Consider the following 17,535-nt stretch of genomic DNA (forward strand, 5'->3'; position numbering starts at 1 on the left):
ACATCAGGAGGGGGTATACTGCTGTTTAGCAGTTCTATGATAAAAAAAACTGCATTTAATACAAGTACATGGAGCCAAATTTACCCAGATTAGTTGGGATACCCACTAGAGGGTTTTTTTAATTTCAATACTACTGCTGACATTGGAGAGCAGGGGAAACTTTTTTATAGAACATTATTACTTTAATACAGCCATAATCTTTCTGTATCAGAGCTTTAACCCTTAATAATATGTTCAAGTATACTGGGTTTGTATTCTTTTTTCCACTAGCAATTGTCTGAAAAACTTAAATTTTTTGAGATTTTAGAGGTTTGGATTTTCAGCTCATTATTTTCCAATTACAATTGCAATGTGCAAAAACTTGTTTTTATTGGGATCCCAGCAAATGTTTCAGAGACAACCCCTCTCATTGAATTAAGATTATATCTGATTTTGGTCGTGTTTATTAATATTAACATATATATATATAAAACCTTTTTCCAGTGTGTGACGGGATTGGGACTGGGTCCTTGCAATCAGCGCAGACGGTGGATTCCAGCAACATAGACAAATTCGTAAACTGTACGAAGATCAATGGCAATCTGCATTTCCTGGTCACAGGCATTGATGGGTCAGTGCTTTAAGATTTTTTATTTCTCTGAGAAATAGGTACAGGTGAAATAGATACAGAGATTTGGTTCTAGCATGACTAGTTCCCTTAATAATGCAAGAATGGACAACCTGTGATCCCCCAGCTCTGGTTAAATGTAGATGTTGCAGACTGCATTGGGATTTCATATTTATGTTATTTAATATTTTAACCCCAGTATACATTTTCCATGGCAAAACTCCAAGTATCTTATTTTCTATTGTCAGTACTGATCTCATTCTTAATTTTCTTAGTCCTATTTACATTTTTAGTGGTTTCCTCCATGCCGCTCTATTTGCTCTGTACACATATATTTGGATCCCATGGTTGTTATTTATATAGATTAATTTGCATGCCTGCTTGCTATTGGTATTAGGAAGCTGTTTAACTTGCATGGCAGATAAGCAAACCTTGTGTTCGGTCTTTGTTCCTAAACACTTTATTTTAGAGTGCACAGACTACATGGAGATTGGACCTTTTGTATTACGATCCCAGTCTTAGTATGATAAGCTTTGGTGAGTAGACAGGAGAAAACTAGGTAGAAAACTGCTCCTACTGAAGAATTCTTTCCATGGAAGTACTGGCTTAAACCTTTTGCTTGAGGATTGTTTGGTTCATAATTGACCACTGTGAGGGAAATTGCAAATCATTGTAAACATGTAACTCCTAGGTTGTTTTTCATTGATACCAAGATATATATATATATATATATATATATATATATATATATATATATATATATATATATATATATATATATATATATATATATATATATATATATATATATATATAATATCAAAACAGGGGGGTTGTGGGAGCACTCTAAAGGCTTTAAAGTATATATATAAGTATAATAAATGCTATTGCATATGTACCCAAAACAGGGGTTATTTTGTTACAAAGTTATGATCATAAAATTGATAAGCCACCATACCACGTCAAGGTAAACCCCGAATGGCGGTCCCTAACTTGTTTTATATTTTATGTGCATTTTAGCATTACCTGTAATCAATGTCCGTTGAACGCTGTTTTTTCACTGAGGGCTAAATCCTCCCCAGCCAGCAATCAGGCTTTTAAAGGAGAGATATTCCCAAAACAAATGCCCAATTTTAAAAGCATAGGATCACCACTAGTTTAAATAGCATTTATTATACTTATATATATATACTTTAAAGCCTTTAGAGTGCTCCCACAACCCCCCTGTTTTGATATTGTATATTTAGCCGGAAGCTGTGGCATAGCTTCAGTGGTTGTAGCACCCCATACCCCCCCTTTAAATTAGTGGTGATCCTATGCTTTTAAAATTGGGCGTTTGTTTTGGGAATATCTCTCCTTTAAAAGCCTGATTGCTGGCTGGGGAGGATTTAGCCCTCAGTGAAAAAACAGCGTTCAATGGACATTGATTACAGGTAATGCTAAAATGCACATAAGAAATAAAAGAAGTTAGGGACCGCCATTCGGGGTTTACCTTGACGTGGTATGGTGGCTTATCAATTTTATGATCATAACTTTGTAACAAAATAACCCCTATTTGGGTACATATGCAATAGCATTTATTATACTTATATATATATACTTTAAAGCCTTTAGAGTGCTCCCACAACCCCCCTGTTTTGATATTGTATGTGTGTATATATATATATATATATATATATATATATATATATATATATATATATATATATATATGTTTTGTCAGTCCCTCCTAATAATAAATCATTGTGGATTTCATTTTGCCATTCTGCTTCTGTATTAACATGTACATAGCAAACCACTGCATTTGCTTTATGCCGTATGAAGGTTAGAAAACCCACCTTCTGTGTATTTCTGTTTGAAGGTTTTGAGAACAACTGGCAGACTAAGGTTAATTTCAGATATGTTATTATAATAGGAAAATTACTTGCTTCCCGCTGCTGTCAGGGTACCTCTAGGGAGGAACATTCATTTAGTTGTTACCCCTCTGCATTGTCCCCTGTCACACCTTGTCATACATTATGCCGTGAGTGCTGCACAAGGACGGATGTCATTAGCAAGGCTCTGCTGGGAGGTGCTTTTGATCTACAATTAAGTAACAAGGTGTGACAGGCGGAGTTGGTGCGAGGGTACAGACAGATTCCGATGGGAATATCGGGGGCCCCAGGCAGAAGGCTGCAACTTCCATCGCCAAAGATGACAAAAGCCACAATTAGAGCAATTCATAGCCCTGGGAGAGAGTGGAAACATGAGATCAAGATTGAGAGTGCTGGTTGCAATGTGCTTCATGACCTTGATTAATGCAGTGTACCTAAACATCCACGTTTTTATGGTGTTACTAAGAATCTAGACCAAAGCTGTTGATAAAGGATTGACCTTTTTACTTCCAGAGAGATACTGCAATTTCATTCCCAGCAACCAGCTTCAACATGGGTAGATAATGGTGCATTTGGGCTTTCTAAAGCTGACATGAACACAGGAGATTGGGTGAATCTGACCCGTTTCGCTTTGCCAAAGATTCAAGAAACAGCGAAAATTAGCCAAAATGCATTGAATCTATGGGTGACAAAATTGTTTTTAATGTGTGACAATTTTTTTCACCCATTAGAGTCTATGGGCTTTATTTTTTGCGGCAAAACCAGGCAAAAAATTTAACTTTATAAAAGTATTGCTTCATTGTAAAAACATTTATTTAGAAATGTGTAAGTTGTTATTTCACCCATTTAATGCTCAAAGCTTTTGATTGAAAGTGACTGGGTTTTTGGAGATCTTTAATTCCAGAATTTAAGGAAAACAACGCAAACTGTTAACCTGTGTAAATATATTGCTTTGCCTTCCTCACAGTGTATTATTGCTCAGTAAGGCCATTTACCATGGCAGTTTGGGCAATGGAGGGCACTGTCTTCATTTTATGAACAGCATATGTGTACCTAAACTCATTCTGTTAGATGGGATCCCCAACTTCATGAGACAGGTACAAGCAAGTCAACCTAAACTAATGGGCAAAATAATGCAGCGTTTTTTATAATATTGAAACAGTCTGTGTGGATCATTTACTGCTAGCAATGACAGTTGTATTAATTTATGCTGATGGCAAGAAATGCTTGCCAAATAAAGCATTTTTGTCTGTTCTAGAGATATACACAAATATTTTATCCAATACTTAAAGAGAAGAGACTGTTCCAAAAGGGAAACATGAACCATAGGAAAACTGAACTAAAAAAAACTGAATTAATGGCCTTGATCAGCAGTGCATTTGCTAATTCATTTTACTTACAATGAATCAAAAATTTATCAGGGTTGATCGCTGGTTGTCCAGCTGCCCTTTAACTATAATACGTATACTTGTAATACTGTATACTTGTAATTAGGGATGTAACATAGTAACATAGTAAGTAAGGTTGAAAAAAGACACACGTCCATCAAGTTCAACCTCTTTTTTTTTTTCTTAAATCTGCCTAACTGCCAGTTGATCCAGAGGCAGGCAAAAACCCATCTGAAGCCTCAACAATTTGCCTCAGAGGGGGAAAAAATTCCTTCCTGACTCCAAAATGGCAATGGGACTAGTCCCTGGATCAACTTGTATTATGGACTATCTCCCATAACTCTGTATTCCCTCACTTGCTAAAAAGCTATCCAACCCCTTCTTAAAGCTATCTATTATATCTGTCTGTACAACTGATTCAGGGAGAGAATTCCACATCTTCACAGCTCTCACTGTAAAAAACCCCTTCCGAATATTTAGGCGGGACCTCTTTTCTTCTAATCAGAATGGGTGACATCATGTCAACTGGAAAGACCTACTGGTAAATAAAGCATTTGAGAGATTATTATATGATCCCCTTATATATTTGGCCAGTCTTTCCGCATAGCTAAGATTTTCCATACCTTTCACCAGCTTAGTTGCCCTTCTCTGTACCCTCTCTAATACAATTATGTCCTGTTTGAGTGATGGAGACCAAAACTGTACAGCATATTCTAGATGGGGCCTTACAAGCGCTCTATACAGTGGAAGAATGACCCCCTCCTCCCGTGACTCTATGCCCCTTTTAATACAGCTCAAGACCTTATTTGCCCTTGATGCTACAAGGACAAGGACTCCAAGGTCCTTTTCCATAATGGATTTGCCTAGTGCAGTCCCATTAAGGGTATAAGTGGCTTGGATATTTTTACATCCCAGGTGCATGACTTTACATTTATAAACATTGAATCTCATTTGCCACTTAGCTGTCCAGAATGCCAATTTGTCAAGATCATGTTGCAAGGATGCCACATCCTGGATGGAATTAATTGGGCTGGATAGTATTGTGTCATCTGCAAACACTGGTACGTTACTTACAACACCCTCCCCTAAGTCATTAATGAACAAGTTAAATAAAAGTGGACCTAATACCGAGCCTTGGGGGACCCCACTAAGAACCTTACGCCAAGTAGAGAATGTACCATTAACAACCACCCTCTGTACCCGAACATATAGCCATCCATGTGCAAACGACTTCATTAAGCCCAACAGACCTTAGTTTAGAAAGCAGTCGTTTGTATCAAACGCTTTGGCAAAATCCAAATAGATCACATCTACTGCCCCCCCCCCCACTGTCCAGCATCTTACTTACCTCATCATAAAAAGCAATCAAATTTGTCTGACATGACCTAGCCTTCATAAAGCCATGCTGATTGCTGCTCATAATGCAATTCACTAGGATAAAATTTTGAATGTGATCCCTTAACAAGCCTTCAAATAATTTGCCCACCACAGATGTCAAGCTTACTGGCCTATAATTGCCAGGCTGAGATCAGAGTCCCTTTTTAAATATTTGAATAACATCAGCTTTTCTCCAATCCATAGGCACCATACCAGATGTAAGTGAATCTGAGAAAATCAGAAATAGGGGCTGGTCTAAAACTGAACTAAATTCTCTAAGAACCCGGGGGTGTATGCCATCAGGCCCTGGAGCCTTGTTTACAATAATTTTTATTAAAGCTTTATGAATCATATCCTGAGTCAGCCACTGACTAGATTGAGCTGAGCCATTAGTGCAGCTATAAAGTGAGCCTGGGAACTCAGACTCCTCTATTGTATACACTGAAGAAAAGAACTGATTTAACACATTTGCCTTTTCTGTATCTGTTACAACCATACTAGAACCATTATTTAATGGAGTAACACTCTCAATCTGCATCTTTTTACTATTAATATATTTAAAAAACTTTTTAGGGTTAGTTTTCACCTCCATTGCAATTAACACTGCAATTTCCTTTGCCTTCCGGATTGCTGATTTATGACATTTATTACAGTGCTTATATTCATTAAATGCAGCTTCTGACCCAACAGATTTGTAGTTTTTAAATGCCTTTCTCTTCTTTCCTATTAACTTCTTTACTTCTGTATTAAGCCACATAGTATGATTCTACATTTACTCCTTAAGGGAATAAATTGAGAACGGTAATGATTTAATATAATTTTAAAGGACAACCATTTCTGTTCTGTGTTTTTAGCTGAAAACGTAATGCCCCAATCAATACTCTGTAGGGCAGCCCTCAAGGCACTAAAATTAGCTTTTCCAAAATTCATGGTTTTTGTTGCCCCAGTATATATTGGTTTTTTTGCATCAGACATTAAATGATATAACATCATGGTCACTATTACCCAGGGGTTCAATGACTTGCACATTTGCTATAAGTTCTAGGTCATTTGAGATCACTAAATCCAGAATAGAATTTTGTGTAGATGTGTAGATGAGAAACATGGCACTTGCTTGTCACATCATAGTATAAATGGATAAGCAGGCCATTTAATACGAGAGTATGTTTGGCACAATATATTATGCGCCTTTATCTTACCATGTCATAAAATCTTACAGGGAAATTAGGCAATCCTAGTGACCAATAACATCAATAGCATGACTACAGTGAAATGCTGAGAGCATTCTTAGCACACAAATCTTTTTTCACAAGGGAAATAATCCACTAAATTCACAACTGCGTGCAAACATCTCAAGATCCCATTAGTAAACAAATACATATTATTATTTAGGTTGTCCTTTTAATACAACCCACAGGACCTAAGGAGACCTTTGCAGAATTTGCTGGCCTTTGCTTTTTTCTTGATCCTCCATATTAATGAGGCAAGCCATATGTATTCCCAATTCCCCATTGTCATCTCTTTCTCCTGTTCTTGAGTTGAATGAGGAAATGAAAGACTCAGTGTCTCATATTATTGAATTACATTCAAGGAGAAAATTGCCTCTTCTATAATGCTAATTTGCTGTGTAGGTTTATCCTTCTCATATTTTTGCAATTTTACAGACTGAATCCATTTTGAAAAAAATATTTTCCATGTTTTCCCTTAGACTTTAATTGAGTTTTAACCCAGGAGACAAATTATTCTCTTTGAAATGTGTAGTAGCCAGTGTTTTCTTCCAAGGAGAATGACCATTGGTTCACTAATGTCTATTGCTATTATAGAACTTTGATATTCCCTTCAGAACTTAATATACCCTTTCAGCTGACAACAATATGATTCACTCCATAGTTTTATTAATATTTGAGCACTGATTTGATTATATAACCATGTAGCTTTCTACATCCAAAAATGCCTTTGTAATCTAAATTTCATGATCCATGCATAGACTCAAGGCATCCATTTCCAGGGGCAGTAAAACAACCCAAAATGTCAACAAAACAGCTCCATGTTTGACTGTAGGGGGTTGTTCTCTTTGTTGAAGACTTCATATATTTAACTGTAAACAACACAATGTTGACCTTTACCCAAAATCTTCACTTTTGTCCCACTTATCCACCTATTCTTGTTCATTTCTGTTTTGGCATGCTCCAGTTTGCTTTCTTATTTTTCTCTGTCAGTAGTATCTCCTACCAATTAATTAATTCACTGAGTTAATGATAGATGATGCTGTTTTATGTTGTTCCTGAAGGTCAACAGTTGATCCAGTTTTTTAACCATGACAACCAGACATGGTCAGAACGAAAGGAAGTCACAAGAGAACGTAGGAACAAAGAACATAGGGAAGGCAAAATTTGCTCATACTGTAGTCTGAGGATAAAGACAATATTGTTTCACTTAACCCCATATACTGAAGAAAATGCAATTTGTGAGGTTAGAATGTTTTTTATTGTAGTCTTCATAACATTTCTGCTAGTTCCTGCAAGCAGTCAATGGCATTTAAGTTACTCTTGCAGAGTTAACCGATTTTCATTCAGTCTGCTCATTCTGTAGCAATTAGCTGCTAGAGTGCTACCTGCAGGTAAATATTTTTAATTTTGTTTTTAATTTTGATTCTGAATTACAATTTACTCATAAATATTCAGCTCTGCCTTTGTATGCTAACAACAAATATGCCCTATTTTAATAACTTTCTCCTTCAGCTTTACCTTCAGAAATATTAATTGTGTTAAAGTTGCATAGCCAATACATGTATGATGTCCTTCATGTTTTTCTACATTCATCTTTAGGATTTTGTGTCTCTGCATCCATAATTAATATTCTGCCATTCATAAGTTTTAAACAATACTTCTTCATTAAAGATCAGTAGACTGGTGTAGTTTTCTAACCGTATCTCTATGGGGACTGCAAACCCATGTGAGGCCTGGCATATGCAGATTATTAAAAGAGACCATGTTTATAAATATTCCGCGTACAGTATGTGGGAGCTTTAATCTGTGCTCTTAAAAAGACCATTTGTAAAATTATGAGCTGATTGCATTGCAAATGTGAAGCTAAAGCATTTTATTTTCTGGAATCTCTCCCATCCAAGATTAGATAGTTTGACTCTGACATAAGATATAATGGATTTCTAAACCATTGCCAATTGAGCTGCAGCATGAAATGGAATGTAATGTATAGGAATTTCTTCGTGTTTTATGCAAATGAATATTTTTTTTAAAAAAAGTGTCCAAAATGAATAATGTTAATGAATGCCTATGTGCAATAGCCAAGACTTTTCTCTTGAATAACCTCGAGAAAATATATATTTGCTTGCTAGACATTACCTTACATCAGAATGCTCCAGCAGAATTCTGCACTGAAATCCGTTTCTCAAAAGAGCAAACAGAATTTTTTTAATTTAATTTTGAAATCTGACATGGGGCTAGACAGATTGTCAGTTTCCCAGCTGCCCCAAGTCATGTGATATGCTCTGATAAACTTCAGTCACTCTTTACTGCTGTACTGCAAGTTGGAGTGATATCTTTCCCCTCCAGCAGCCTAAAAACAGAACAATGGGACGGTAACGAGATAGCAGCTCCCTAACACAAGATAACAGCTGCCAATAGATCTAAGAACAGCACTCAATAGAAAAAGCCAGGTCCCACTGCGACACATTCAGTTACATTAAGTAGGAGATAACCCAGAAAGCAGATCCATCCTAAAGTGCTTGCTCTTTCTGAAAGTACATGACCAGGCAAAATGACCTGAGATGGCTGCCTACACACCAATATTACAACTTCAAAAAAAATACACTTACTGGTTGAGGAATGAAATTTTATATTGTAGAGTGAATTATTTGCAGTGTAAACAGTGTCATTTAGAAATAAAAAATACATCATAAAAACCATGACAGAATCCCTTTAAAGTACATAAAAAGGAAAATGAATAAAAAGAAACTGTTGTAAATGAACCTCAGCCTCAAGTAGCAAAGCGTTTTACCCACTTAATAAGGTTTTCTACCTCTTCTGCTTCCATAATCAATGTGCTGAGTAAATAGTGAAGCTGTGTTTTGGATATTTTATTCACACACTGATACCATGCCACATATTTATAAAATAAGATCTTTTTTAATTTCAGCAACAGGGGAAATATTAGTTCTGCATTACCAACAGCCAATCCTAGCCCACAGCAATATCATCTCTGCCATGAAAAACTTCTACATAAAAAATCAGTAGGCATGATGGTGTAGTCTCTAGTTTGGCACACATGACACAAGTTTGATTCTAGTAACTTTGAGTCATGAGTGAAAATTTGTAAAATGCATTGAAGTCAATGGGTGTTTTTTGTTCAGCCACTTTTTGCCAATGGGTACCATGTATTTTGGCCATGTATCCAATAATTTTCACCCATTACTAATCACTTCTTATTTTTTAACTTACACTGTGTTGGTCATGGAGAAAAATGGAGAACATTCCATACACACCCATTGCCATTAAATTGAAAAAAAGTCCAATTTCAACTGAATTCTCTTCCATTCTACTGCTTTCTTGTAAAATTATGCTCAGTTGGTCAATTAATTTTCTACAGATGGCTGACTTCTGTTGTAATCATCACCGTATGGCTACCTTCTTAAAAGTGCTAATATGGTATAGGCAACGTCCACTATGTTAGAGTGTTATGTATAGTAATTTAATTAATGCTACTCTGCCATGCCCCACTAAATGCCTTACTGACATAATAAGAGAAATGTGGGAAGAGGCTGAAGCCTTATTTCAGGATCACAAGCTTTACACACATAAAAGGAAGAGGATGGATATTTGTTTCTGGATAGAGCTATCTCATGTTCATTCTTGTTTTTCAAGTAACAAAATTATTCTTCTCTATCGCACAGTCTTACCAACTTCCCTCTTTTCTATTGATCTCAGTAGGGAGTGTATTTATTGGTCAATTACCCTTCCTAGCTAAAGCACAGGGTAAGCAATAATCAAGTGAGTTTGACTGCATTGTAACATTTTCATTCCAGATGGGTGTGAAGTAACAGATGGCATATAAAGCTAAAAAGTATGTGCAGTTACCATTTGTTGCCTGATCTAAATACAACAGCAATGCTTGCTAGGGTTCACAGACAAAGATACATTTTTAAAATGGGATGGAAAAAAAAATGATGGACATGTGGATTTTTCAACTGCTTATCAACTTATGTTAGATGGAACACTAGAGTAGGGAGTAGTAAAACCATGCATTATCTTTTCCCCAGTGGAGCTTAGTAGGGTATATAGTAAGCATTGGCTTGTGGAACATAGCTGTGCAGTAAGCTTTTCCTTGAAGAGTTTATTTGGCTGTGCAGTAATATTTTCTTGGTGGAGCTCAGTTGGATATCTAGTAATCCTACCAATCCTAAAGGCAGTTTGCTATGCTGGACTGGTTGAACCCTCTGTTCTAGGCATTTATACATACCATAATACAATTTTCTGTGCTGTAATCTAGATACCTGCACAAGAACAAATGAATATGATTGCAGTCTGCAGGCTGTTGACTAGGCAATAATATACAAGTATTTGGTAGTAATCTTATTTGTGAGCCATTCTCCATATCACTGCATTTGCTCCAGTGGTTGTACTATGAATTGTTTTGCATGACAACTGTGCATAATGTTAACTTTGAAAAGGAAAGGTATAATTAAAATATTAATGCAAGCAGGTATGTGATATAAATGATATACTAGAGTAGGGACAAACCTTTGGCACACTACCTGTTGCAGAAGCAAAGCTGGTAAAGGATTTTGGAATTGTAGGTTCCACCACTGGCAGATTGACAAAGATTACTGTACCTCTTCTTGTACTAGCTATATTAAATATGGCTTTATAATTCGTAGATTAAACAATGACATTACATCCTATAAATGCATGCATTACATATAACAAGGTATATTTTCTTGCCCTCTAGTGTTCTCTCTTGCAGTACTGCAACGTAGCTGGAAAAAAATATGATTACCAAAACTGTGACAGTAGCCAATAAAGCGTTAGTCCCTAAAATTAACAATTTGTTCTCACCCATCAGCTTCAGTTAGCAAACAATATATATTATTGTTATATAACAATGTCACATATACAGGACTTCCATCATATATTAATGGTGTGTATGTTTTTCTAACTCCATAGGGATCCCTACCACAACATAGCTGCGCTAGACCCTCAAAAACTAAACATCTTTAGTACAGTTCGAGAGATTACAGGTAAGGATTTTTGATCTGAACCTACACTGTAGCTGACTATGGTTAATTAACAGTGATATTGACTTTGATCCTCTATTGCAGCAGCACAAGCTTTTCCAACAAGTATTGGGAGGTATCTTTCCATACTAAGTGACTCTTTTTTACTTCAGCTGCATTCCCTATTCCAAATGTGGGCTTTCCGCAAGCTCTGAACTTATTATTACCAAATGCATTCTAGAAAATGTGACACAAATGCAAGCTGATCAGAACTTCATAATGAAGCGATATCACTAAAAATATATAGGGGCAAATTCCCTAAGCGGCGAAAATTCGCCAGTGACGGCTTCACAGGCATCGCAGCACTTCGCCAGGTGTAAATTCGCTAGGACACCGCCAATTCCCTAAAGTGCAAAGTTGCATCGAGGATGCTGCGAATTTTCACTAGCGTTACTTCAGCAATCAAAACGGAGATGCACTAGCGTTACCTAATTTGCATATGGCGGGAAATAATAAAGTTACATGGATCTATATGTTTCAGCAAATACATTGCATGACACAAGTCCAGGGAACCTTAATAAATAAAATAGAGTTGTTATAATGCCCCTACACATGAGCCCAGTGTATAGTTTATGTTCCATATGTTGGAAAATGTAGGGGGGAACCAGGTTACCCAAAAACCTTTGCAGGCTATCACTCTAAAAAAACGAAAAGACGCCAGCGTTTTTTGTGACTTAGAAAAATTTTGCACTAAAAATTGAGGAAGTCCTATGCATTCCATAGCACTTCGCCTGGTCTGAGCTGGAGAAGGTAAGTCTGGCGAATGAGGCAACCTTCAGTAAAATCTGCATCTTAGTGAATTTGCTGAGTTACGTCCGTTCACCAGAGCGAAAATTCGCCTGGCGTTAGAGTGCAAAGCAATGATAGCGTCTATCTCCTTTGCTAGTGAAGTGATGCCTGCGGCCATTAGGGAATCGGAGTGCTCAGAGTGTCCTTCCCTGCAATAACAGTAGGATGTGATCATCTGTAGAAAATGGAGAGCTACTGAATAAAAATCTAAATAACTGAAAAAACACAAAAAAAACCTGAAAATTGATTTTGCATTTGCAAATTGTCTCAGAATATCACTCTCTACATCATGCTAAAAGTTAATTTAAAAGTCAACATCGCCTTTAAGTGTAGGATGATTCTGAATAGTTTTTAATGTGAATCTTACTCCAAGCTAATGCCACCTCTCTGTTTTTGTTCTCTTTCCTAGGTTTCCTAAACATACAGTCTTGGCCCAAAAATATGACGGACCTCAGTGTCTTTTCCAACCTGGTGAATATAGGGGGCAGAGTGCTCTACAGGTAGGTCCTCCTCCTGCTGCCAACAGCAGATTTTTAACTTTATGGACCATGAACTGGTTATAAGTATATAAGTATAAATGCCAATAGGCATAACATTAATGCAGTCATTTCCTTCGCAGACTTCTATTTATTACTCCAAAGCCTATAACAGATAAAGGCAGGGACTCTTCAAAGGGACAGTACGGAACATATGGTACTGACAGCTACAAAAATATACATATATATACTCCTAGAGCCTACTCATAATATGTATGCCACAAATTCAGCTTTACTAGAAAGGAATTCCATATTTTTCTCAAAATGTTTTCATTATTATAACAGACCTAAAAGCTAATGGTCTCTTTCTGGCTTTTAGGGAGACCCTTTCAGACATAGTTACAGACCAATTTAATGTTTATCATGCTTTGCTTTTTGGTTGATTTTGAAGTGCCCATTTGTCTTACAGAGTATAAAAAACTAAATTTAAATTAAGATTAAAGAGCACTCCTAGATAGAAATGTTGCTTCATATTTTAGTATTTTCTTTTGAACGCCATAAACTGGTATTTACGCACTGGTATTTAAATGCACAGATCATCCCAGATACTTTATTGTTATTATTATTATTATTATTATTATTATTATTAGTAGTAGTAGTAGTAGTAGTAGTAGTAGTAGTAGTAGTAGTAGTCATTATTTATATAGCACTTATAGCAGTGACGTATCTATGTTGTGCTTTACAGAGATCAGAGATTACAGTATTCATCAGTCACATCTGTTCCTGCTCCACTGGAGTTTACTATACATTTTCCTTATCACATTCACTCAAACTAGAGCCAGCTTCATCCTGAGCCAGTTAACCAGCCTGTATGTTTTTGGAATGTTGGAGGAAACCAGAGTACCCGGAGAAAAGCTGATCAGACACGTGAAGAATATGCAGACGCCTAGTATATCAGTCAGGACCCCAGTAATGCAACGCTAATTACGTGCTACTGTGCTACTTATTTCCAGTTCCACTTTTGTTGAGTCTGGTCTGCACTTGCGCCCTGACATCATAAATAACCCCTATAGTGCTGTGTATTACTTATGGAAACTTTGCTACATTTGAAATCACTCTTAAAATGCTGGCACTTTTTTAATGACCTTGACTGGTCCCCATGACACTGGCCACATCTGTGAATACATGGGTGAACAGTGTATGCTAAGGTGTAGCAGCAGTTGCAGAAGGGGTGATAATGTATTAACTAGCCACATTTGGTGCATTGAGGCTGTAGTGGTGATTTTATATTTATGCTAGCTATACATACACCAAACTCGAGTTGTCTCTCAAAAGCACTAGAGTCACTTTATGTAAAAGTAGAAGTATACAAAAAACTTATGTTTGAAAATAAACATGTCATCATTTCCCAAATGAAGGAATTCCTGAGAGCTCTCCAGTTTGCAAAGCACTGGGTTTTAGGATTACAGGTTTTAGCCGTCAGACAAAAAGCAGCAATTATGGTATCAGAGTTTCTTGTCCCCTGCATGGCAGACAGAAGAAAGCTGGTAACCACAGAGGTTATGGCATACTGTATACTGGTGCTGGGAATAATTATTTGTCTCTACGAGCTGAGGCTGAGCTGGAAGGGCAGGGGGCACATTTAATGATGGCCTTAGCTGAGAAGTTATGAAACCTCCATGGCAGCAAACGAAGCAGCAGATTCTCTGGCACAATTCTATGCTTGTCTGGAGAAGTGACGGCAAAAGTAGTTTTTGATTTAAAGCGCCCGTAGGGCAGCACTCTCTGAAATAGCAGGTGGCCCCTTTAGTAGTTTAAGCTTTTCAGTGTAATGGAAGGATGCAAAGTAATCTAAGCTAAAGGAAGGTTGTAAGTATCAACCTTCTCGATTAAATAAACTGAGGTTGAAACACTTGCCGGGAATCTACTTATCCCCTTATTAATTATTATTATTATTAACATGTATTTATATAGCGCCAACATATTGCGTAGCACTGTAAAGTAAATGTGATTATACAACTAAATCACATGAATTCTATACATAGAACATATGGAGTTACATACATCACAATCAATACCGGTACAAAAGGTGAGGAAGGCCCTATGCAAAAGAGCATACACTCTAAAGGGAAGAGAGTAATACACAAGGTGTGGAAGTGGGCAAGATCGAATGAAGTGGGTGAGGAATGTGGTACTGTATGTGGTGTTGCATTTGGTAGTTAAGCAGAGTGAGGGTAGGCTTCTAAAAAGAAGTGCGTTTTGAGAGATTTCTTGAAAGCAGAAAAGTTGGGAGAAAGTCGGACAGACCGTGGGAGAGCGTTCCAGAGGAGGCGTGCAGCCCTTGCAAAGTATTGAATGCTAGCATGTGTGGAGGTAATGAGAGAAGAGTTGAGTAGCAGGTCAGTAGAGGAGCGTAGTAAGCGGTTGGGTGAGTATATAGAGATGAGTTTAGAGATGTAGGGTGGGGCAGAGTTATGAAGTGCTTTGAATGTCAGGGTCATTAATTTGAATTTGATTCTGAAAGGTAGCGGAAGCCAGTGCAGGTATTGACAGAATGGCGAGGCAGAGGAGGAGCGGTTTCTGAAGTGTATGAGCCTTGTAGCAGTGTTCATTATGAACTCGAGAGGTGACAGTCTCTGGTGGGGAAGGCCAATTAAAAAGAGAGTTACAGTAGTCTAGACGTGATATGACGAGAGAGTGAATAAGAATTTTGGCAGCATCTTGGGTGATAAAAGATCGTATTTTGTATATGTTCCTCAGCTGGAAGTGACATGATTTAATAAGTGACTGGATATGAGGAGTGAATGACAGGGCAGAATCTGGGATAACCCCAAGGCACCGGGCATGGGGAGAGGGGGTGATAGTGGAATTGTTAGCTATGATGGATACTTCCGGGATGTTAGTTGGAGGAAAGAGAACCATTTCAGTTTTAGAGAGGTTTAATTTAAGGTAGCGTTGCAACATCCAGGTAGAGAAAGCGGACAGGCAGGAGGAGACCCGAGTTATTAGTTCTGGGTTGAGATCAGGAGATGAGAGATAGATCTGAGTATCGTCAGCATAGAGGTGGTAGTGGAAACCATACGAGTTGATTAATTTGCCGAGGGAGGAAGTATAGAGGGAGAATAGTAATGGTCCCAGGACAGAGCCTTGAGGAACCCCAACAGAAAGAGGTAGGGGAGAAGATGCTACTCCATTGTAGGAGACACTGAAGGAACGATTGGTGATGTAAAAAGAGAACCAGGACAGGGCTGTGTCACGAAGGCCAAGAGAATGGAGGGACTGGAGGAGGAGAGGGTGATCTACAGTGTCAAATTCAGCTGAGAGATCAAGCAGTATTAGTAGTGAGAAATGATTGTTGGCTTTAGCGGTTAAAAGGTCATTAGTTAGTTATTAGTTATTAATTACAGAACCCCACAGCTCTTAGTTATCCAAGTTGAAAATAAAGAAGCGACAGCCAGAGGGTAATTATCCTATGTCTCATGAGTCAGGTGTATGCCAAAAGGTAATTCAGACATAAATAAAGATATCAAAACAAAAGTGTAGTCTAATGCCATTATTATCCAAGTAAACTAATGATAACATTGTGGCTGAAGTAAAATCTAAATTCCAGACTTTAAGCATTACTAAGTTACTTTATTGCTGTTCTGTTTCATCCATCTGTAAGACTGGACCCAGGCTAGGGGCTATTGTCTACGTAGTCTGGTGCCTTCAGAATAGACAGAGAGCTTCACTAACAAGGATGTTCACCAGAGCCCTTTTGTACCCTGACCGTTCTTCTGCATTTACTGAGATTCGACTCACTTCATGTTACCAATTGGGCAAGATGCAGAGATACCCAGAAAGCAACTGTTGTAATTAATCTGCAGCCAAATGTCAGAGCAGTTTGCCAAAATCACAGTCTGTTTTAGGCCAATCCAGTGTACAGGCATGGGCTAATAACCAGGCAGACAACAGGAGAATCAATACAGGGGTGAAAGGGGCTCTAGCATGTTTGGCAGAAAAAGATTTGTCAGCTTAGACAAAGTCTAGAACATGAAGTCCAAGCACATGTTGCCAAGTGGTGAGCGCAGAAGGCATCCTTGTATCAACAAACAGTCCACATACCGTTGCTACGTACCATGTGTATAATCTCAATAATTCTCTTAGTCCCCTGCCAACTGTAGTCAGGATTGAATATGAACTCTTTTCCTGTGTATTTGCATCTCTTATTTCAGATATTCTGAGCATATGCATTTACCATTATTTAGGGTTTGTTGTCGTCCTACCACCTTACAAGTCCAGATAGCTAAACAATGATTATATATTATGTAAATATAAATTGAAGTGTCTAATTTACTAACATTTGATACCTTTTTCCTATACACATTAAAAAATTTTTTTTCAATTCTACCATTGTTATGACTCAAGCTTCTGCTATAGTTAAGCTCTAAAACTCTACGATTTCTCTTTTGACAGTGGTATTTCCCTGCTGATTCTAAAGCAGCAGAGCCTCAACTCTCTACAGTTTCAGTCTCTCAAAGAGATCAGTGCTGGGAATGTATATATCACAGATAATCCCAATCTATGCTATTACCATACCGTCAACTGGACATCACTCTTCCGGACATCCAACCAGAGAACCACTATCCGAGAGAACAAGAAGTCAGAAAACTGCAGTGAGTCCCATTATTCTTTTTTTTTTATTTATTTTAAATTTAATTTATTGTCACTTGTATCAAGTATAAATAAAACT

General features: G+C 37.5%; 1 protein-coding gene across 2 annotated transcripts in view; it reads left to right on the top strand.

Moving 5' to 3' along the window:
• Window positions 1-17,535, top strand: part of erbb4.L (erb-b2 receptor tyrosine kinase 4 L homeolog) — a 493,453-nt gene that overhangs the window by 354,905 nt on the left and 121,013 nt on the right. For both annotated transcript variants that reach the window (NM_001095592.1, XM_041575725.1), the window contains 4 exon segments: window positions 484-610; window positions 11,429-11,502; window positions 12,737-12,827; window positions 17,259-17,458. In NM_001095592.1, the coding sequence (NP_001089061.1) occupies window positions 484-610; window positions 11,429-11,502; window positions 12,737-12,827; window positions 17,259-17,458 (492 nt within the window).

This window comes from Xenopus laevis, chromosome 9_10L (assembly GCF_017654675.1).
Source record: "Xenopus laevis strain J_2021 chromosome 9_10L, Xenopus_laevis_v10.1, whole genome shotgun sequence".
NCBI lineage: Eukaryota > Metazoa > Chordata > Amphibia > Anura > Pipidae > Xenopus > Xenopus laevis.